The sequence below is a fragment of the Aethalodelphis obliquidens genome, unplaced genomic scaffold (genome assembly GCF_003676395.1).
Source record: "Aethalodelphis obliquidens isolate GAN/ISIS:26980383/991018 unplaced genomic scaffold, ASM367639v1 scaffold28, whole genome shotgun sequence".
Classification (NCBI taxonomy): domain Eukaryota; kingdom Metazoa; phylum Chordata; class Mammalia; order Artiodactyla; family Delphinidae; genus Aethalodelphis; species Aethalodelphis obliquidens.
Window position 1 is genome coordinate 5,110,372 of NW_020837972.1, and position 22,792 is coordinate 5,133,163.

At 52.5% G+C, this 22,792-nt stretch overlaps 1 protein-coding gene across 1 annotated transcript in view; it reads right to left on the bottom strand.

Moving 5' to 3' along the window:
* MYO18B (myosin XVIIIB) overlaps window positions 1-8,210 on the bottom strand; it is a 226,745-nt gene extending 218,535 nt beyond the window's left edge. The window contains exons 1-4 of the mRNA XM_027125285.1: window positions 8,199-8,210; window positions 6,935-7,481; window positions 4,676-4,788; window positions 3,210-3,386 (exon numbers count right to left, since the gene is read on the bottom strand). Coding sequence (XP_026981086.1) covers window positions 3,210-3,386; window positions 4,676-4,788; window positions 6,935-7,481; window positions 8,199-8,210 — 849 coding nt within the window. The remainder of the gene's footprint in view (window positions 1-3,209; window positions 3,387-4,675; window positions 4,789-6,934; window positions 7,482-8,198) is intronic.
* Window positions 8,211-22,792: the final 14,582 nt, after the last annotated feature.

Consider the following 22,792-nt stretch of genomic DNA (forward strand, 5'->3'; position numbering starts at 1 on the left):
GTTTGTCAAAAACTTACAGAAGTGAACACTAAAAAAAAGTGACATTGGGCTTCCCTGGTGGCGCAGTGGTTGAGAGTCCGCCTGCCGATGCAAGGGACATGGGTTCGTGCCACGGCCCGGGAGGATCCCGTGTGCCACGGAGCGGCTGGTCCCGTGAGCCATGGCCACTGAGCCTGCGCGTCCGGAGCCTGTGCTCCGCAACGGGAGAGGCCACAGCAGTGAGAGGCCCGCGTACCACAAAAAAAAAAAAAAAAAAAAAAGCGACATTAACTGTATGTAAATTATACCTTAATAAACCTGACTTAAGACAAAAAAGCCCTGCCTGTAGAGCCTGCTTTCATTTGGGAGAAGACAGATGATAAAAAACCAACTAATTGAATTATACTGAACGGGAGTCATTTTAAAGCCATGAGCTTGGATGAGATCACCAAGGAAGTGGGCGTTTAAAGAGGGAGGGAGAAGAGGTGTAGGGACGGGGCACCCTGACTTGGAGCGATCAGGGACCAGCAAAGGAGGCTGAGAGGGAGGGCCAGCGGGACAGAAGGAAAACCAGGAGAGCGGAATCCCGGAGCTAAGGAAGGGAGTGATGGCAGGAGGAGGGCAGGACCAGCCCCTGAAGTGCTGCTGAGGGTCAAGTCAGAGGAGACCAGAGATTGTCCACTGGGCTTGGCAGCATGGAGGTCACTGTGACCTTGACAACTGTCTGCTTAGCGTGGTTTTCAGGGAAAACGGAAGAGGGCGGTGGAGGTGGTGAGGGCAGTGGAAAGGCACCAAAGGGAGCAGGGAAACGGGCCTGGCTGGAGGAGGACCTTGGAAGCCCAGGATGCTAAGTGGGTGACAAGTGGGCTAACGTCCGCCCTCCCAGTGGCTTGGCAGGACCAGGGACACAAACTCCGATGTGGCAGCCCTCCCCTCCCCGAACCCCCAGCCTGGGCTAAGGAGCACCCCCAGTGCACTGTTGGCCTTTCCTACCCCAAGACCCCCAGGAACAGCAATGAGTCCCCATCCTGACACAAATCAAAAGGCTCAGCAGGACCCCAAAGCCGGCAAAGTAGGACAAGCTTCCACACTGGCGGGACACAACCTGAGGGAACACAGCGGGCAGAGGGGCCTGAGGTCTGAGCCTCGGAGCCACCTCCCGCTTTGGAAACATAAAGTTCAAGGGCCAGGCTATCCCAATCGTCAGCCTTCTCAGGCCTACAGGGGAACAGGGAGGATTCTGCAGACCCAGGCCCCGCAGTCACACGCAGCTACCCCTGCATGCTTGCACACGGGCACACTCAAGGGCACACACACCCAACAAACAGCTGCAGAGGCCGCTGCACACAGGTGTGCCCATCCACACCCCACGCAGTCACAGCACACTCACCCCAAAAGAGGCCAGCCCCAGGCACGCACCCAGCTCCCAGCCACCCGGCCGGCCCAGACCCCCACTGAGAGGCCCCCAGCCCTGCCTGGACCGCTCCTAGCCCATCTTCAAGGTGGCCTCAGTCCCAGCCTCACCGCAGGTCTCTGCTCCCACCTGGTGGGCATCTGAGGAACTAGAGGAGACTCAGCCAGAGACAGAAGGCAGCTGTGGCTGTGGGAGGCAGCGTGACTTGGGGGGACCCACGCCCACCTCAGGGTTACAGGGGCTCAGGGGGATCACGGGACTCAAGTTCCTCCTACCAGGGTGGGTCCCAATCCCCGCACTTTTAGGCTCTCTGACCCAGGCCGTGTAGCAGACGCCGCAATCAGGACGGTCACGGTCGTGAGAAGCGGGCTTGCGGACAGACCTGTGACAGACACCCCTCCCGGGGGCCCCTAAGGAACCAGAGCAGGCTCTCGGGGCCTTGGGCTGCAGTAACAGAAGCACAGCCTGCCTGGCAAGGGAGGGGAGAGTGCAGCGTCGCCCTTCCAAGCCCCTGGCCAGAACAGCCAGGCTGGGGAGGGGCCTGGAGGGCGACCTAAGGGTGTGGGGGGGGGGCGTCCAGGAGAAGAGAAGCCCCAGGGAGGGGGTGCAGGGCCACTGTCCCCTCTTTAATGGACTTAGCATCATTCAGGGGCTAGGAATGGCTTTGTCCCATGGGACGCCAAAGGGTAAGGTGCAGCTTTTCATCCTCCATTGACAGATGAGAACACCCAGGCCAGAGAGGTGTCCTGATCTCCCCAAGGTACCTGCGGCGTGTTGAACCTTCCCACCAACAAACCCTCAGAATGGAGCACAGATAAGACTTTTGACCTCCAGGGGGTCTCCCTGCCTCCACTTTTGTCCGCCTCTATCTAACCTCCACTGAACAGCCAGGAGGGTCCTTTTACAGCGTCAGACCACATCACTGCTCTGCTGAAAATCTCCATCATGCTCAGAGTAGAAGCAGAGTCACTATGAGCACGCGTGAGGCCTGGCGCAACCCGTCCCCGCTCTTCCTGACCTCCACCTTGCTGTCTCCTCCACACGTTTCTCTTTGTCGCGTTGGGCCCGTCTTCCCCCAAGAGGATGAAAGCTCCACGAAGGCAGATTTACCTGCCCACCTTCTTCCCTGCTCCTCCCTCCAAGCCTGGCATACGGGACCCTCAATCGATACCTCAATCAGGAGCCACTGAGTGAATGGCGGGGATGGGGTGCAAATGACTCGGCTGTAGCTGCAGACCTCTCCACGAGGTGGCGCTGACAGGTTTTCTTTGCTTTGACTGTCGTCTTAACAAAAAACGGGCCATTTTACACTCCACAGGGAAAAGTAAATAAAGGCGGAACCGAGGCTTCTGTTTCCCCGTTCACATGGGTGTCTGGGACTCCCGTGGGTCCAGCATGGGGCTCAGAGCACAGAGGGGCCGACAGCGTGGGTTTCACCCCAGCTCGTCTGGCAGCTGGCCCAGCTTCTCGTCCATGGAACGGGCTGGTCGTGGTCCCTGTCCTGTCAGGTGGGCCTGAGAATTGATGGAGATGCACACGAAGGTGCTTGCAGCAGTGCCTGGTACACAGCTGATAGTCAGTACGTTCTCTCTTATTATTACTGTCTTTCACACTCCTGTTGCTGTTTCTATCGGTTACTCATCCTTCCCGTCTAAGGAGGGGGGTTCATGTGGTCCCCAAGGCTACCCAGTGCCCACGGTGCCCCAGAATCCACGTCGGCAGGATGCTGCCCTGCTCTCCCCTGAGATGCAGAGGGACTCCTCCACCCCACCCCTCCTGTGCAGTCCCCAGCCCTGGCCCCATGGGGCCCCCTCACCTTGGCTGCAGAGGGCGCCGTGGGTCCCTGGGGCTGAAGGACGATCAGGTCAGGCCCAGCGCAGGTGTGCAGCAGCTGAGCCCGGTGGCGGTGCAGAAGCGTGTTCAGCACACTGGACTCGTTGACACTGACCAGGGAGGCCAGGTCCTCGGCCTGGTCCAGCTCGGGCGGATTGGCCTGTGAACCATCACACAGTGTCCTCTGGCCTCCTGGGCGCCCCCCCAAACACACACACACAGCCCTGGTGACCCTGTCCCTGGAGAGCTCTGTGCCAAAGACCAGAACAGAACACAAGGACTCTGGAGAGAGTGAGGAAACCCTACAAATGAAACAAGGGCACCTCTTCTCCTTTGCTCTTTGTGCAGCGCCCCCCTCCCCGCATGGTCCTTCCTCCCTGTGCTCGTGGCACTGGGAGGGGGGATGCTCTCAGGACGACACAGCAAGACTCCAGCACCTTCTGTCTCTCAAACACGAAAGACGGGTGGTGCTCTAGAGGAAGTGTCCTCTGCTGTTTCCTCCTCTTCCGGGTCTTGTCAGGGAGCTCTGCATGTGCTCTGTGACACTGAGGCTGGAGGCCAATGCCCTAACCGCCCCATTTCTGATAGCCCATCATACACTGATCACTTGGAAATATGCCCAAACCCTTCTAGAAGCAAGGGATGACTGCAGCTCTCCTTAGGGCATCCACTCTAAAAAGCTTCCTACCATTCTTTCCAGCTTCAGGGAGTTTTTTGGGCCTAATGCTCTGGCGTTTGGGTCAACCCTCAGCTCTTTCATGAGTCAGTTTTTCTTCTGAGGACACTGGCCTTCTGCAAACTCCCAGCACTGGTGGGAGCAGAGGCCCTGGGGTGGGCAGAGAAGGAGCAAAGAGGGAAGAAGATGAACGAGGCCCACATGGAACTCCTGGAGGAAACTCCTTCTCAATTAGTAGGCTGTGAGGGATGGAAAAGGATCAGGATAGGACCTTTTACTTCTATCACTAGACTCCGACTTATCCGCAGATAGATTCATGGTGTAGTGCAAAAATTATGCAAAACAACCAAAAAAACAAAAGGTTGATGCCCAAAAGGTAGGCCACTGGCACCTATGCTATGGTTAATGGCAAACTGCTCATCCGGCTGTGAATTCCCTGGCAGCCAGGGTGAAAAAGGAAGCGTGCTTTGTAGCATGATTTGCAATGTCCATAAAAAGGAAAACAATCGCTTTCTCAGATCAAGCAGAACTCCCAGTCCCAATACCTGACAAACACATCTCTTAACGTGTCCTCATAAAGGGGACACCATGGGACAGAGTAATGAGCCCTTAACAATATACCTCCAGCAGAGTAATGGCTTCAATGGTGATCTTCCCTATAACTCCCCCCAGGGCATCAAGCTGAAGTATTATGTGCAGTCCAGCACAAGGAAATCTCTCCCGGGGTGGGGAAGGAGGGTACAGAGCAGGCCGGGAGGGGGCAGGGGGCTCACCCGATGGACGTGATCCTCGTCCACCTCAGTGATGCTTTTGTCCGCGTCAATGCACAGTCGTACCCTTCCTGCCGGCAGGTCGGCTGTTCCCTCGTCTGGCTTCAGCACCGTTGCTGGTAGACAACCCAGTGGGAGAGAGAAAAGGAGAGGGCGGGGGCGGGGGGGGGGGGGGAAAAAGAGGAGCAGGGAAGGAGGGGAGGGTAGAAGACGGGGTCAGGTGGGGAGGAGATGAAAAAATTCTGAGTTGTGAGCCAGGCCAAGGGGCTGGAGAGTCTGAGACATGTCAGAAATGGGTTAGCATCACCGCCCCTTGCAGCCTATTTACAGGGAGGGTTCTGAATCGTGACCCCAAACTCTTGGAGGAGAGAGGCTGGGTCTGACTCATTTGGGGCTTTTATCAGCTGGCACAATGCCAGGCACCCAGATGGCTGGGTGCACTGACCCAATGCATATATAGACCTGGGACAGCAGCTAATGGCATACAGGCTGCCTTTTTTCTTTCCAGGGCCCATGACAGACATCACTAATCACTCTTCCCAGCCGTGTTCTGAATGGGACTCAGAGTAACTTCTCCGTAGCGTTTGGTCACTAGCCCCAAATCACCAGCAAAAGATGAAATGAAAAAAAAAAAAAAAAAAAGATGAAATGAAATGAAATCCATTTGGCCACTTGCACTAGACTCCAAGTTCCTTGAGCAACACTGTAGGAACCAAACAATGCTTGCTGCTTTAATGAATTAGTTAAACTAATTAATCACCAAGGAACAAATGCCTTTGAAAACAGACCAGTTGCCAAGGGTGAAATGACATCCGCCTATTCCCACCCCAAAGCCACATATCCCCATTCCAGTCCCAGCTGCCCCTTCCACCTTCCCCCCCCCTCACTCCGCAGACTGTGTTCAGGACCTGGCAGCAGGGGGGGCTGTAAGAGGGAGAGGATTAGCCCCCAGATGTGCTAACACCCCTAATTACCAAGAGTAAATCCATCCTTCTGAACCAGCCAGACTTTCTCCGCCTCATACCATCTGTCCTCAGGAGCCTGAGGGCAAAGATCGCATAGATTAGACCAAGATGACGCTGCCCTCCCCCAACCCCCGTGCGAGGGGCAGACCCCTTACGTGGGCACTTCTCACAGTGCGTCTGGGACCAGCGAAATCAGAATCTCCCGGTGCCGGTGCAGGTGCTCATTTCAATGCAGAAGCCACAGCCCCGCCCCAGCTTTCTGAATGGTAAGCTCCAAGGCGGGGACCGGGAATCTGCACTTCGAGCCACCTGCTGTTTACCCAGCACGAAGAACTGTTGTGTGACAACTTCAAGCTCAGGCTCGAGAGGTGTGGTTGGGACGTTCCCTCACCCTGCGGAGAATCTCACTCCGGGACAGGTGCTGCGGGGTCCTCAAGACCCCCGCTTGTGGTCGGGGAGTGCCTGTTCCCTTCTCTAGGCTGGCCATGCCCTCCACTCCCGGTCCGTCTCCTGTCCCTGCCTTTCCCACCCCTCCTCCTCTGGCCTGCCCCTCCCCACCCCCGGGGCCGCAGCCCCCTCACCTGGCCTGAGACTCCGCTCTGGCCTCCTCTGCTCCCCTCCTGCAGGGCTGGCCCCTCTTGGCTCTCCTGACTCTGAGGCCTTTCCACACGGTTCTCCAGGGCAGGCTGTCCGGGTCCTTGCGGCTCCACCTCCAGGGCCCCAGCCCCATCACTGGCTCTAGCGCAGGCGTCCTCTGCTTTCCGCCCTCTGCGCTCAGGCTGGTCCTCCTTCCCAGCTGTAACTGGGGTCTCTCCACGTGCATCCACCTCCTTGGGGGCTTCAGAGTCCTTCTCTGTCTTACTCCCGGCTTTACCTGCCTCCCCAGACTCGCTCTGAGGTTGTCCCACCGGTTTCATCTTCCCCTGGGGCTCACCTGCCTTTCCAGCCATGCTCTGAGGCTCGCCTGCTTTCTCCATCACTCCAGGAGCTTCCCCCACATCCCCCTGCACTGTGCCCATCTTCTCCACCTCTGTCTGAGGTCCGTCTGTCTTGTCCGCCTTACTTAGGAGCACACCTTCTTTGTCCTTCTTACTCTGGGGACCGTCCCACTTGCTCCTTCTGCCCAGGGAACCTCCCCACTTTCTCACCTGGGCTTGGGCCCCAGCCCACTTCCCTTCACCTGCTGCAACCTTAGAGAAATTCCACTTTGCCCCCTTTTTGGGGGGGTCCCCTCTCCCTTTCTCCGCTGCCCCCAGCTGCCCCCCCTCACCCAGCCCCTCCCTGCCCTGGGGCTCACCCCCTTTCGTCCCTTTGGTCTGGGGGGCCCCGCCCCCTTTCCCCATTGTGCCTTGATCCTTCTCGCCTTTGGTCAGTAGCACAGTTCCTGGGTTCCCAAGATCCCCAGTCTGGGTCAACTCAGCCTTCAGAGCTGCATCCTGGGCGCCGGCCTGGGGGCCACAAGGAGTCCCTGGGGTCTCCCGCTCTTTTTCCCCTCCGGGGTCTGTGGCTGGGGTCTTGCAAGCGGGGCCGTCCCGGGGCTGGGTCCTCTGCTCCGGCTTGGCTGAGTCCGGGTCCAGCTTGGCCACCATCAGCAGCACATCGCCCCCCCTTATCCCTCTCTTGAAGGGCAGGCTTTTTCTGGCTGGTGTCACACTGGGGCCCGACTCCTGGGGCTTCTCGCCGTTGATACTGGTCATCAGCTCCGGGTCCATGGTGCCGGCCCCCTCACTCTTCTTGCCCAGAATGTCTGAGCTCTGAGGAGAGCTCGACTGGTTGTCCTGGGAGATGTGCTGGCTTCCAGATTTGGCGCCACTGTTGGGTTGGCTGGTGGAAATCTCTGGGGTCTAGAAGAGACACCACAACCATACTTAGCTGCTTGCTGACCAGACAGCTTTGTCATTCACTCATTCATCCACTCATTTGTTCAGCCAGCCATTAATTCATCCAAAGACCCTCAGGCATGTACGGGCAATGGGCCAAACCCCAGCACCCTACACCCTAGGCTTTGGCTCAGAACCTCAAGGCCAAGTGACATTATGAAAGGAGAGTGGACTTTCGAGCCCAACAGACCCAAATTCACTTCCGAACTCTGCCACTCACTAGCTGTGTGGCCTTAGATAAATTACTTCCCCTCGGGACTTCCCTGGTGGTCCAGTGGTTAAGACTCCGCGCTTCCACTGCTGGGGACACAGGTTCAATCCCTGGTCGGGGAACTAAGATCCCACATGCCGTGCAGCACAGCCAAAACAAAACAAACCACACAAAAAAACTTCCCCTCTCTGAGTCAGTTTCCTTACCAATAAAATGAGAAGCATAATGTCCTACCTCACCAGGTGGGCGTGAGGCTTCCCAGTAGCATATGGAAGCTGAGCCCAGCACCTGGTACGTCCTCAGTAACAGGAGCTATTGCTGCTGCTGTCACTGGTGCTGTTGTCACTGTTCTCACTATTATTTATGCCTGATTCTTCCCGCTGGGCCAGGAAGGGATGGGGAAAGGACATGGAGCCTATCATCGGAGGACCTGTTCTAGTCTTGGCTCTGATGCTTTCCAGCTCGGTGACCTTGGACGACATCACCTATCCTCTCTGAGCTTTGGTTTTCCCTCAGTGCAGGCAGATACCAGCTGATCATCCAGACGTTTTTGTAGGCTGAGATGTGGAAATTGCAGAGAACTGAACAAAGTGATCTGCTGCTACTTTCGCTATCCTGGTCCCCAGAACACACCTGCACACCAGGTGAGGGCTCTGGATCTGCCCTGAGGTCTTCCACTTTTGCTTGGCCGAGACATCTGGGTACCCGACACTCAGGGGTCTCCACTGCCTGTTCCTCTCCCATGTCTTTCTACTGCCTTGTGATGTCGGCCCCGCCCTGCCCTCCATCCTTAAACCAGCCTGGCTGTGGCCTGAACTGCTCACAGAGCCAGCTTTGCCTCTGCCTCTGCAGAAGGAGACCACGGGGGGAGTTCTACCCTGATGCCTGGCTGCACCATCTGTCCTAGTCTGGGTTCTGCCACTTTGGACCCTGCTAACACCAGCCTCCCACACACCTGTGCCTGAGCATCTGGGGTTCTCATCCTTTTGCATCCAGAACGGTCCCAGGACTGCGTTGATTCCACCTACAAAGCTTCACACCTGAGTCTCCTTTCCCAAACCCAGGTCCACTCTCTCTCACCTGGGCCACGGCCACAGCCGCTGAGCTAATGTCCTGTCAATTTGCTGCCAGTCATTTAAAACCTCATCAAAAGATTCTGGAAGCTGCCCAGAGCCTCCAGGAAAGCCATTCAACACAGCCACCTGCCATTCAAAGTTCTTGAAGAGGAGCCCCCACCTCCATCTGGTCTCACTGTCCCTGCTCGTCTCCATGCTTCAGCCACACCTGGCATCTCCTGCCACACCTGATGCTTCCCAGCTTCCACGCTTTTGTTCACGTTGAGCTTGCTGCCCGGAACGCCCTTGCCCTCTCCACTCGTCCACATTCTACTCGTATTTCTATACCCAGCTCAAACGCCCCCTCCTCCACAAACCTGTGCCCGAAGACCTCAATCAGAAACTGCCTCATAGACCCACAGAGTCCCAGAGCCCTGTCTGTCGTGCACCATCTGCACCATGACCACGTGCTGCCTCCCGTTCTAGCTCTGATTTGTGTTGCTCTCCTGTTTTAGGTGATGGATGCCTCCAGAGCACAGTCTCGATCTTTATCTTTGTAAAAATGACAATAATAATAATAATAATGGCTATCATTTATAGATCTTGCAATGGGCCCTCCATCGCCATAATGCAATATCCTTCTTAACCTAATAAAAAACCCAATGAAGTAGGTTCTGAACTTCTCCCCATTCTACAGATAAGGGAGCAAACACAGAGATGTAGGGGGCCCAAGAGACAAACCCAGAATGGAAAGTCACACAGGCCTCTCTGAGTCTGAAGCCAGTGCCCTTAACTGTTGAGTACTGACAGCGTTGCTTGTCTTCCTGGGACTCGCTGGAATCTCCTGGGAGCTTTAAAAAATTCTATCGCTTCGGCTCCACTCCCAGAGAGTCTGATGCAGCTGGTCTGGGTGGTGGCCCCCCAGGTGACTGCAACATGCAACTGGGGCTGAGAACGCCAGAGCCCGGCAGCTCAGTCTGACCTCCTGGGACCAGGCAGGACACTGCCTTCGAAAGGGAATTGGCTGCAGCTGGCAAATCTCACCACTGTCCACACCATTTTGAACAGTGAGTCAGTGCCTTATTTTTAACCAAACCCCCGTAGAGGAGACAGTAACAGAGGGGTGGGCCAAGCAAGACAACCCATCCCAACCTCCCTCCCCTCTACTATGTGTACTCTTCTTCCTTCAGATTTTCTCAGTCACCAAAACCCTCAGATCCCACCTGCAGCCTTCTCAGTACAAGGGGGAAGAAGAGCACCTAGAATCACTGGGGCTGAGAGGAAACTCACAGCCCAGCCATTTTACAGATGCACAAACTAAGACCAAGAGAGGGGATGGGATTTGGCCTGGAACACACACAGTGGTGGGGCCAGAGCTAGAACCCAGTTCTCCTGACATCCGATGTGGATCTCTTTCTGCCCCTATGTTATTCCAGTCTCTCCCCATCCCTCACTGGCTGGGTGGCCTTAGGAAAACCAAGTCACTCCCAGAGCCTCGTTTTGCACTCCTGCAAAATGGTGATGGATTCTAATGGCTCCCTGCAAGGATTATATGAGGCTCCAATGAAATGGCTGTGTTGGGGCGAGGAAAGAGAGGCCAAAGTTATTTAGTGATCGGGGCAAGAAAATTAAACTGCCAGGACCCAGCAAGGGCTTGCTGCCTCGCAGGAGCATGTCCTGAGGCTGCCCTGCTCCAGCCCTGGGAACATCTTGGCCCATGGTCCAGACACCTGTTGTTGTCTGAGGCCAGTCCATCATACTCAGAGTCTCCATCCATGCCCTGCAGTGACAGCTCATCCCTGTCCTCTGCTTAGCTCTGCTTCTCAACTTGTGCGCAGCAAGCCAGCGCAGCCTGCAGGCTCCTCGGACCCTTTCCTCCCCAGGCCTCTGTGGCTGCCACACCAGCACCTCACTCCCCAGACTGGCCCTTTCCCAGGCAGCTTGCCAGAGCAGAGGACACACAGCCTCCGGCCCTGGTCTGCCTCTATCTGGCCTCATGACCTTGAGCAAGTGCCTTGACCTCTCTGAATCTCAGCCTCCACCTCTGCTAAGTGGGTATAATCCCATCCACCCCCTTGCTGTACAGGGTATCAAATGAGCCCCTGAGCAGACAGTGAATCTTGTCGAGTGATAAACGGCACACGGTAACACTGCATCACGACCTAACAGCAGTCTGTGGGGGTGGACTTTGGCCCCCACTTAAGCTGCGTCAGCCAGGGCTGGGGACAGAGCCTGCTCTCCCTGTCACCACCCCCACGAAGGCTCAGCAGCAGGGTTTCAGCAGCTGCTGCCGTTCAGTTGCTAGAGGACTTCGCTGATGCATCAGAGTCACTGTGACTGGACAGGTGCAGGCACGTGGGGGACCAGCCAGGCAAACAACAGCTGAAGGGGCATGGGAGGCAAAGTCAGGGTGGCCACTGGGCTCCAGCCAACTCCAGGCCCTGAGGCCACCAGATTTCTCAGCCCAATCACTGCAACATCCACCCACCCTCAAGAGGGCGTAGCAGAGATGCAAGGAGATACCCTTTCTGCTAAAACTGTGATATGCCCAAGGTGCAAGCACCCCAAGCCTGCCTCCCTGGTGTCCAGCCTCATCATCCTGCCTCCCTGGTGTCCAGCCTCATCATCCTGCCAGGGTTCCCGGGCTGAAGAGCTGGGGGACAGGAGGGAGGCAGCACTGGCCACCATTGATCAGGGATCAATCTGCAGGTCCTTAAAGCACAGGGACTGCACCTTGTCCACCTACTGCTTCCAGCCAGCAGTGCTGTTCAGAGCATGTAAGTGGACACGGACCAGGCAGAAGGGACGCCAGCTGGAGCAGGGCCCTGAGGTCCCTTCTGGGCCAAGCAGTGAGCCTTTAATCATTGGCTGTGGCCACTCTGAGGGACTCAGGAAAGGGGCCTAGGTGAGCATGGCAGCTGGGGGGCACTTGGGGCCATGGCCATTTACCACCTGCTGTGGAAGGCTTTCAGAATTTTAACAACCAATACAGCAATAATCAGAGAATACCACCTGAACATCTTTTCTGCTTAAATGAAAGCAAACTATCTATACATCCCCAGTTAATATTTAGGTTTCCCTTTCTACGGAAATAGTGGCAAAATGATCCCCTCGTACATCAACTGTTACCATGCATTCACTCAGTGAACAAAAATTTCTGAGCGTTCACTACGGGTCAAGTTCCATGAGAGCTGCTCAAGATACAGAGTCGAATGAGAGGGAGAGTTGTTGCTCTTAAGGAATGCCTAGTCAAATAAGGCACGTGAGCCACCAATTACTATGCTGACCACAATTAAGACAGGCATAGAGGGTGGAGTGGGAGTTCAAGGAAGGAAATGGGAGAGCTTTCCAGAGATGTACCATTTGAGTTGGGTTTTGACAGAGGTGTAGGAGTTTAACAGATCAAGCTGAAGTGGGGACTGCAGGAACAAAGGCTGGCAAGTGACTCAAAGGATGCTCACAGGACAGGATGGTGGGTATTTTTTAAATTATTTATTTAGGCTGTGGCAGGTCTTCATTGCAGCATGTGGGATCTTTAGTTGCAGCATGCACATGTGATCTAGCTCCCTGACCAGGGATTGAACCCGGGCCCCCCTGCAGTGCGAGTGCAGAGTCTTAGCCACCGGACCACCAGGGAAGTTCCCAGAATGGTAGGTATTGAAAGTCGCCTGGTCCCCTTCCTGTGGGGCCACTTACCTCTTGTTCCGGGGAGGCAAGCACTGCCTGTTTCCTCCGTCTTGCTTCCTTCGACTCTTTCTCAGTCTCCCGGACCAGTTGCCTAATGAAGCCCCCTGGGATGACAGAGAAAAGGGGAGGGGGCGAGGATGGTGGAGGGCTCCTGTCCTCTTCCCGAATCTGTTTTCCAGAAGCAAGGAAGGAGAAAGCTCAGTGAATGAACCAGTGGAGGCAAGCCGCCCTTTAAAGAATCTGCGACAGAGCCAGGGAGATGCCCAAAGAGGACATACACGACCAAGCTCATGTACAAGAGGCCACTGCAAAGCAGGAGAGGCCCGGCGAGGCTCTGGGAAGCCTCGAGACAGCGCATGGAAACGGAATGCACGAGCTTCAGAGGTTACTCCAGTTGGTGCGATCTCTGCCGGGACCCAGTTTCCTCATAATACGAGTTTGCATGAACAAGGCCACTGGTTCCCTTCCCTGGCGTGGGACAGACCCATCTCTGGGAAGACCTGTTTCAGAAGGAGCTTTTCCAGGTTTCCAGAAGGGGATGGATCACAGGGAACCATCCACACTCTCCTGTCCCATCTCAGCTTGTAGTTAATAGATTAAGCAATTAATTCATCACTTTAATCACTTTCTGTGCCAGGAGCATGGTAAGGGAGGGAAGGGCGGGAAGCCATGGTTTATATAAGGATCCAGCCCTATGGCTATAGCCCGCTCCACTGACCCAGTGCCATGACTTCTTGATGGTCCTTAAGCCAGAATCTGGACAGCCAGGGGCTCCCCAATACTGGGCTCTAAAGCCTGCATTTTACCCCAGAAATGTGGGCTAAGCCAGCTAGCCGGACTTGGATTGCGGCTGAGACTCGCCACAGAGACCTTGGAGGCTGAGACGGAGGCCTGGCTGTGACCGACTGGGGTGCGTCTCTAACCAGCATCACCGTGGCTGCTCGTGAGTTTAAAAAAGACAAAAATCTCCAGCACTTCTCACGGCAGAGCTACACACTGGTTTAAAATAAGCTCCTTATCAAGGTCTTCTTCAAGAGGGTGGCAGAGACTTGATCTCTGCAGCCCTGCTGATAAAAGGGAATCTAAAGGAGACAGGAAAGGCCAGGAGACAAAGCAGAGGCCAGGAGATAAGGCAGACTTCTGCCTAGGAAGAGAGAAGCCAGAGACACACGGAGAGTGGGCTCACGTTTACGCCACGCTCACGTGGACTGAAACCTGAGAGTGAAAGGCACACTCAGCAGGCGTCAACCTCCACTCCCTCCGGCATTATTCTATGCTACACCCAGATCAGTCTGGGAGGGGCATTGGCAGCCAGAAAGAAGCTTCTCGACCACCCCACCCTAATTCATTACACTCTGTCCACAGGGTGGGATGAGGTGAGGAGGAGATAACAAGCATCAAAGAAAGAGGCGGCCTTTCATGGAATCTCATGAGAAACACAAAAGGGAAAAGCAGAATCACTGGGAAGAAGGGCCCGTTTCCAGTTCTCCATGGTGACAGAAGGCAGGGACCTCAGAAACCCATCCCCATGGCATAAACCTGGCAGCCAACAGCCCTGCCTCTGCCCCCTCACCCCCCACTTCCCCACCCATACTTCTCTCACACAACCCTCATGCTCATCAGAGCTGCCATGAGGACGGAGACTGGACAGCTGGTCCACCCTTGTTCCCCCACCACCTACTGCGGAACAGACGGAGACCAGGCAGCCATGGGAGGAGTCAAGCGCATGGTCACTAATGCCTGGCTGGGTTGGAGAGGCCATGGCTAACCGAGGCGGAAGACCGAAGGGGGACTGGACATGCCCCAGGGAGGCTCTGAATGTCAGGATCCCTGCCCCAGGTGGGAGGGGGCAGCCTGGGCCACCGGGGCCATGACTTGTCCTTGGAGGGTCCAGTTGGCCCATGTGGCTGCAGCCCGAGCCCTGACCATTACTTTCCTTCTGCTCCCACAGGGCAAGGCGTGATGAGATGGCCATGCTGAGGCAGTGCCAGGACCGTGAGATGAGACGAGGTGAGATGAGATGAGATGAGATGGGATGGGATGAAGCTCTCTGCTGGGCAGCACGGAATACGGCTTTATGGACACACGCAGTGCATGAGGTGATGGACACGAGACTGACCCACGGAGACACAGAGGGGAGAGAAGAGAGGGACAGGTTAGCTCCTGGGTACTGCCCAGATCTAACCCCCACCAACGCCACGAACCAAGACCACAAAGCCGGGCACAACTCACTGTCAGTTACATCTGGGAGGAATGCGGTCAGCAGGAAGCTGCTGGCCATGGAGTGGACAGTGCCCTGATATCCTTGCCCCCTGACCCCGCACTTTAACGTTCTCTTGATGTACACAGTCAGAAAAGTACATACTAGTAAGTGTATAGCTCAGTGTCTCTCACATAAAGAACACAACTATATAACTAGCACCCTGACCAAATTAAAACTATTAAACTTTTAAAATAAAAACATGATTTTATTTAAAAGTATACTGAATTTAATTTAATTATTGATTAAAATTTTAATCTTAATTAAAATTATAACAATTTTAATTAAAATTATTAAAAGTACATTTGAATTTAATTTGAAATATTTTACTTATGAATATTATAGTATATAAATGTTGTAAACATATTATATAAATACATAAATATTATAATAATAAACAGGCTAATCTAATCTAATCTATAGTGATGGAGGTGGGAGCACCACGAGTGGAAATTTCTAAGGCAATGGAAATGTCCCGAATCTTGATGCGAGTTGTGAAATGTGAAATAAAATGGAGTCACTTATGTCAGGGGTTTTACAATGGGGCCGGCAGGCCATCAAGGAGGGGGACCTTACACACATCCTCCCCTGGTGCAACCCCGAACTTCAGAACTGGTCCAAACCACAAAGATTCCAAGGACTCTGCAAGAACACCTGAGATTTGTCCCAGTGAGGAACTTATACTTCCCTCTAGTGATAGCCTTAGCGCTCAGTCACGTTAATCGAAGGCCAACTTCGACCTCCAACTCCAATTAAAATTCTTTGTAATGCAAACCTCCCCCCCATTTGCCTTTAAAAGCCTCTGAGTTTGACTCCCTAGCAGGACACTGTTTGCGTTGCTACCGAAATCTGTGTGCCCGAATTACAATTCTTTAATCCCAAATAAAATTTGTGTTGGATTACTGCCTTCTAAGTTTATTTAGGTTGACAGAGTGCTGGTTATGCTAGTATAGCAGGTGTAAAAATTCATCCAGCTGTACAATTAAGCTTGAAAATTTTACTGTATTAAATCTATCTCAATTCAAAAAACAGAACATTACCAGCCCCTTGACCATCCCTCATGCCCCCTTCTCGTAACTATTCCCCTGAGGACAGCCACTCTCCTGATTTCTAAAACCACAGAAGAGCGTGTGTTTCTTTTGTGAGGTAGCAGTTGGCTCCACGGTTTGACCGTGACAATGAGGAAAGGGTAGGACACCTTGACTGTTAATTGACCCAGAGCTTTGGGGAAAAGATTAAGCATTTTTAGCATCATTTTGAAAGCCTTAACAAACATACGTAACTTTTGACCTAGAAAGCCCTCTTCTGGAAAACAAATTTGAGGAAGTGATCCTCAACCAGAAAACGTCACCACTGTGTTGCTTGTACGACTAAAAAACCTAACTCTCCGATAACTAGAGAAGTTGAATAAATTAGAGCACATCGGACTTAAAGCAATAGTATGAACCCACTGAAAAGGACGCTTAGCAAACATTTTAAAACAGCTTTATTCATCCCATGTCAGATCTTCTAGAAGGCCAGTGTCTGTACAAACCTGCTCAAGAGAGTTTTCTGGTCTCCTTTATTCGCGTACTATAAATAGAAATGTTGGGGGGGGAATGTAAATTAGCAAGCCCGAAGTGGAAAAAACCTGTCAGCCTCATATCCAGGTGTCAGTAATAAAAGATGAAATTGTTAAAGTAAAAATAAAAAACTGCTTTCTCTGAGGTATAATTTCTATGCCAGCCGTAAGCTTCACCCATTGTGAGCATACACTTTGATGCTTTTTGATAAATTTACAGTTTTTAAAATAAATTTATAGAGTTTTGCAACCCTCACCAGAATCCCATCACTCCCAAAAGGCCCTTCATGCCTATTTGCCTCTCTAGCTGTTCCCACCCTCAGCCCCAGGCAACCACTAATTTACTTTCTAACTTCTATAAACTGCCTTTTCTGGGCTTTTGATATAAATGGAATCCTAGAGAATGCACTCGTTTACCTGTGTCCTCTTTCATTTTGCATAACGTTTTTGAGGTTTTTCTGCATCGTTGCGTCTATCAGCGTTCCACTGTATGGATAAACCACATCCTCTTTAACCATTTACCAGCTGACGGACATTTGGGTTGTTTCCACTTTGGGCCCTGATGAATAATACTGCTATGAATAGTCCTGTAAGCCTTGGTGTGCCCATGTGTTTTCACTTCTCTCAGGGAGATTCACAGGAGGTCGCACTGCTGGGCTGTCTGCTAACTTTATGTTTGACTTTTTTAAGAACTGGCCCAACTGGCTTCCAAAGTGGTTGCGGTCATTTCCCATTCTGCCTGCAGTGTCTCAGGCCCATTTGGGAAGCATTTGCAATCACACTGGAAGGTGCTCCAATTGGCTTGTGAGGTAAAGGAGGCAGAGGGCAACACGGCACATGCGCGCGCACACAAACACAATAACTATCCAAAATGGGCAATTAACAAAGCACCCCACAGAAAATGAAGAGCCCTCCTGTATGCCCAGGTTCTGCATCTGCGAATTCCACTAAGCGTGAATCGAAAAAACTTGGGGAAAAAAAAATTCCAAAAAGTTCCAAAAAGCAAAACTTGAATTTGCTGTGCCCTGGCAACTATTTACGTTGTATTTACATTTACACTGTTTTTACATAGCATTTACATTGTATTTATAACTGCTAACATAGCATTTACAGTGCATTAGGGATGATTTAAAGTATATGAAGGAGGCTGTGCTGGGTTATATGCAAATATTACACCATTTTATATAAGAGACTTGAGCATTCATGGATTTTGGTATCTGTGGAGGGTTCTTGGAACCAATCCCCCAGAGATACCGAGGGACGACTATACAGCAAGATCTTAGTGAAGGGGGTCAAGAGGGGAGGAAGGAGCCTCTTTCTTCCCCCTTCGGCTTTTCTCACTTCTATCTCTGAGCAGGATCCCTCACTGACCCCTCCCAGCCCCCTCCTGGAAGATAACCCCATCCTCAACACTCAGAGTTACCATGGTTCACGAGTTTTTGGAGGTCCCCTTGGCCTGTAAAGAGCTGCTTTCAGGGACTTATCCATAGAAGACGGCTTGGGCAGCGTTCCCGGAAACCCTGCCCTACGCAGAGACAACTACACATCCCGGAAGCTGATAAGACAAACCTCACGGGGTGGCGCTGAGCTGAACCCATCTCGCCAGACACCACCACGGCCCTCGTTTTCCAACTCCGCGTGGAGCGAGGTCAAGCCACTCCCGTCATCTCGCAAGAGCCCACTGTGGCCCTCACTTCCCAGCTCCGCGTGGGGCGATGGCGCCCGCTCCCATCATCTCGCGAGATCCCACCGTGACTTCGCTTTTCAACCCCCACGTGAGGTGATGTCAAGTCACTCTCATCATCTCGCGAGAGCCCACTGTGGCCCTCGCTTTCCAACTCCACGTGGGGTGCTGTCACGTGATAGTTTGAAATCAGCGAAGGGAGTGTTTACACCACAGAAACTGGCAAATACCACAAAGCAGGGCTTTTGCTCCCGGAGCCGGGCGTTAAACACTGACCAGCACAGCGCTGGCTGACACTGCAGCGCTCCTGCAGGGCCTGGCAACGATGAAATCACAAGATCGGAAGACCCAAGAAGGGATATTTTAGCTCTGATGAGGTCATGTGCCCACGGGAGACCCTTAAAACATGTTCAAGTGAAAACAGCCAAGTCTTTGCCTTAAGAAGAAGGCCCCATAGTGTGGGCTTTCCAGGTTGCAGAGGCACAAGAGGTAAATAAAGCTGGAGAACAAGCAGGAGGCCAGATCTCTGGGGAGAGGGGCTGGGGGAGAGAAGCGGACAGAAGACCCCCTCCCCGCTCATCCCCTTAGGAGACACTGGAGAGGACCCGAGTGACTCACAGCCAGAATTCTTTCTGCTACACGCCTGGGCAGAGGAGCCCGGTTATGAATAGGCCTGACCTGAGGTTGCTGCCCTGGCCACTGCCCTCCCCGCAACACTTCCCATCTGGCTCAGGCCCGCCCAGGTCAGTGGCTGCTTCCCAAGAATCGCCCTCAGCTTCAAGGCTCTAGGGGGGATCCTGGCTGACTGTCTGGGTTGTCCTCAACCGGGCTGCTGGCAGGTCCAGGGGTCCAGAGCACATGGCGGAAATGAGAGAGCTCAGTCTCGGGCCTTTCCTCCTCCTGTCTTGCCCCTCAAGGGCACTAGGCCAGCCCCACTGACCCAGGGCCAGGAGCCAATCCTACTGGGGTGGCTTTGTCAAGCCTTAATTTAAGCAAGTGTTCTTATCACCACATTCTCATCCCGGCCTGAAACTCACACCTGCCTCATCAGCTGCTGTTTTGAGCCCATGAGGAGGCCCCAGATGCTCCGAATTCGTGGGACAAAGTCTCAAGTCTCCCCTCGGAGGTGAGGGAGGCTGGTGAAAGGAAAAGTAACCCCCAAAGCCAGGGATGGTTTGAAACAGTTTTCCATGTAGACATGCTGGTCTGAGTGGCCCCACGGGGTCCTCAAGGCTTTCCCTCTCACATCTCAATGTCCAGCCCTAACCCAGCAACTAATCCTCCGATGACTTCACCTGTCTCAGAGAACAAACTCCCAAGTCTTTATAGTGGCCTACAGGGCCCACGTGGTTCCTGTCCTAACGCCTCTCCCCCTTGCTCCTCCACTTCAGTGAGGAGTGACCTGGATGCACCCTTCCACATGCTGTTCCCTCTGGTGCACACGCTTTCCCTTCTGCATGGCTCACATCTTCAGCTCTTTTAAGTCTTTGCTCAGAGTCACCTTCTCAGTGATCCTGCCTTCACCATCCCATTTAAATTGCTGCATAGCTCCATTCCACCTCACCCCACCCTATCCCAGCACTGCCCATCATCTGATCTTACTCTTTTCCCCGCATAGCACTTGATCACTTTCCACCATGCTGTGTGTTCTTAGTTTAGTTTCTGACTCCCCATGCAGAACATGGCCCCTAAGAGGTTCAGCATTTCCATCTGCCTTGTCAGCTTATGTGGCCCCAGAGCCTAGGCCAGTGCCTGGCACACACGTCTTTCTCAATACGTATTTGTTGAGTGACTGAATGGATGAATGATTAGGAGCGTGGCTGGGGAGGGGCAGCGCAGGCCGTTGCCAGCAAGTCTACAGAGGGGATTGCTGACGTCCCCCCGTGCTGTCTGCATCTACATCTGTTATCATGGCCCACGTTTGTGTCCTGCCACCACTATTCCCTTGTGGGCGCCCAGGAAGTTCTCTGAGACTGTTTTCTCAGCTGTAAAATGGGAAGAGGACGGCCACACACCCACATGCTTAATCACTGGTAACTACTTTCAATCTTTTCATTTTCTTTCAACTCCATGGCCAAAGCCGGCCTGGAGGCCCCAGCCCAGGACTTAGAATGGGATGATTCACCAACATTTAGGGAGAACCTACACTGTGCTGAGCACTGAGATAGAAACCTTACACCTAAACTGCCCCTGGCCCCCTTAAATTCCTATGGGACCTGAAATTTAATTATCGAAATCCATTATCACATTTCATTCCCAAGACAGCAACCACATGGTTGGCGTCACTCCCATAGAGCAGACAAGAGTCTCAGAGAGGTTGAAGCACTTGGCTGAGGTCACCCAGCGAGAAGGTCTAGCTGTTTCCTATCAGGATAGGGGGCAAGTAGGTTTCAACTCACATATCAACTCTGATAGATGCCTGGTTGTGTCTGGAGCGTTACACAGGAAGGACTCTGAGCTTCTGTCTGAGTGACAGATAAGGCATCCCATGTGACACCCATGGGGTGCACCCTCCATTTTCTTGTCTGGAGCCTTCAACCATCTGCCAGGTGAGCAATTTCTCATAGCTCCCAGATTCTTCAGAACACGGGCCACTGTCCCCTGGGAGTGTCCTCCTAGACTGCTCTCTGCAGCACAAGGGGACACTTCCCTCCACAAGAGGCTGACCACGGTGAGCGCAGCAGGCTTATGCCCTTCAGGGGGCAGACGTCAGTCCTGGAGCCCTCACATCTGAGCTTGGGCCCCATGCTGCCTGTTGCCAAACCTCTCTGGGCCTCAACTCTCCCATCTGTCAAATGGGAGCTCCAGTCTTTCTTGTCCACTTCCGGGGGGTTGGGGATGGGGGTGACACTAGCCCTCTGTACACCTGTGAGCCGTTACTGACTTTATTGTGATGGCCTTCTGCAGCAGCCCTGTCACCTATTGATTGACTGAGGTCGAGTCCCAGTCTTTTAAGTTCCTGGACCCAATTCCAACGTGTGTGTGCCAGGGTGTACGTGGGGGCAGGTCAACTCAGTTCTGACACTATCTCCCCAGACACAAGATTAGATTCCATGAGTAAAGGGCTCAGTCCCACGAGACTGCCCTCCCCCCGCCCCCACTTCAGCCACGAATCCCAAGCTCTGACTGTTACCTGTGCTTCTGACCAACTGGCTATAAATCAGAGGTTCCCACGAGCCCCTCCTTGGGTTAGATCAGTTTGCAGAGTGGCTCACAGAACTCAAAGAAACATTTTACTTACTAGATCACCGGTTTATTATGAAAGGATATAACTCAGGAACAGCCAGATGGAAGAGATGCGCAGGGCGAGGTAGGGGGGAAGGGGCTCGAAGCTTCAACGTTCTCTACACGCACCTCTCAGCCCCAGTCTCCACGTGTTCACCGACCCAGAAGCACTGCAAACCCCATCTATATATTTGGGACTCACAGCTTTCAAAACCCTTGGAATTTCCTAAGTGTGGAGAGTGATAAAGTTGTCATATATACACTACCATGTATAAAATAGATAACTAATGAGAACCTACTGTATAGCACAGGGAACTCTACTCAGTGATCTGTGGTGACCTAAATGGGAAGGAAATCCAAAAAAGAGGGGATATATGTATATGTATAGCCGATTCACTTTACTGTACAGCAGAAACTAACACAACAGTGCAAAGTAACTATGCTCGAATAAAAATTAATTTTTTAAAGGTGTCTTTTGTTATGTTAATGAGGTGACTTTTGGAAAGCCAAATATATGAGATGACCAAAAAAATATATATATATATATTTTTTTTTTTTTCCTTACTAGATTACCAGTTTATTATAAAAGGATCTAACTCAGGAAAAACCATATGGAAGAGGTGCATAGGGCAAGGTATGGGGAAAGGAGTGCAAAGCTTCCATGCTGTCCCACCCGGCACCTCCCTGTGTACACCAATCCAGAAGCTCTCCAAACCCCATTCTTTTAATTTCACTGAAGCTTCGTTATGTAGACAGGATTAATTGATTCAACCTCAAGGCCCTCTCCCCTTCAAGGGGGTGGGGGGAGGGTGGAAGAGACTGAAAGTTCCAATCCTCTAATTCTGGTTGGTTCCCCTGGCAAACAGCCCCTTCCTTAGAGGCTTTCCAAAAGTCACCTCATTAACACAAATTCAGGTGTGGTTGAAAGGGTTTTGTTATGAATATCAAAAGACACTCCTATCTGGAAATTCCACAGGTTTTAGAAGTTTTGTGCCAGGAATGAGAGACAAAGACCAAATATATATTTTATTACACCTACTCCCTAATACTAAATCTTACTGCTAATAAGGTAAGTACAAGTACAATTTTAAGGTAAGTACAAGTACAATTATAAAAATGGTAGTGCAATACCATTTTCACCTATCAAATTGGCCACATGGAAAGTCTGATATTACTCCGTGTTGGTGACGATACTGGGGAACAGGCAATCTCATACACTGCTAGTGCAAGTATGAAGGGCAGCATCTACTGAAATTTTCAATGTATATTTCCTTTGATCCAGCAAGTCCACTTCTGTGGGCAATTCAGAACCCTCTCTAGAATAAGGGTCAGCAAATTATTTACTTTTTTTCCAAAAAGGGAGAAAATAGTTTAAGCTTTGGGCCATGTGGGAGATGACCAAATATATATTTTTGGTCTGAATGACCAAATACGTATTTTTCTTCATAAATCGCAATATTGCACCCAGCTCAATAAAAATCTCCAAATGCTTTGTACATCAGCTGGCTTTGACAGGTCTTCACCTCTCCCCCTACTCGCTTCCTCTCTCCCTAAATCACGCTCTGAGTGTTTCTTGAAGAAATAGAAAAATC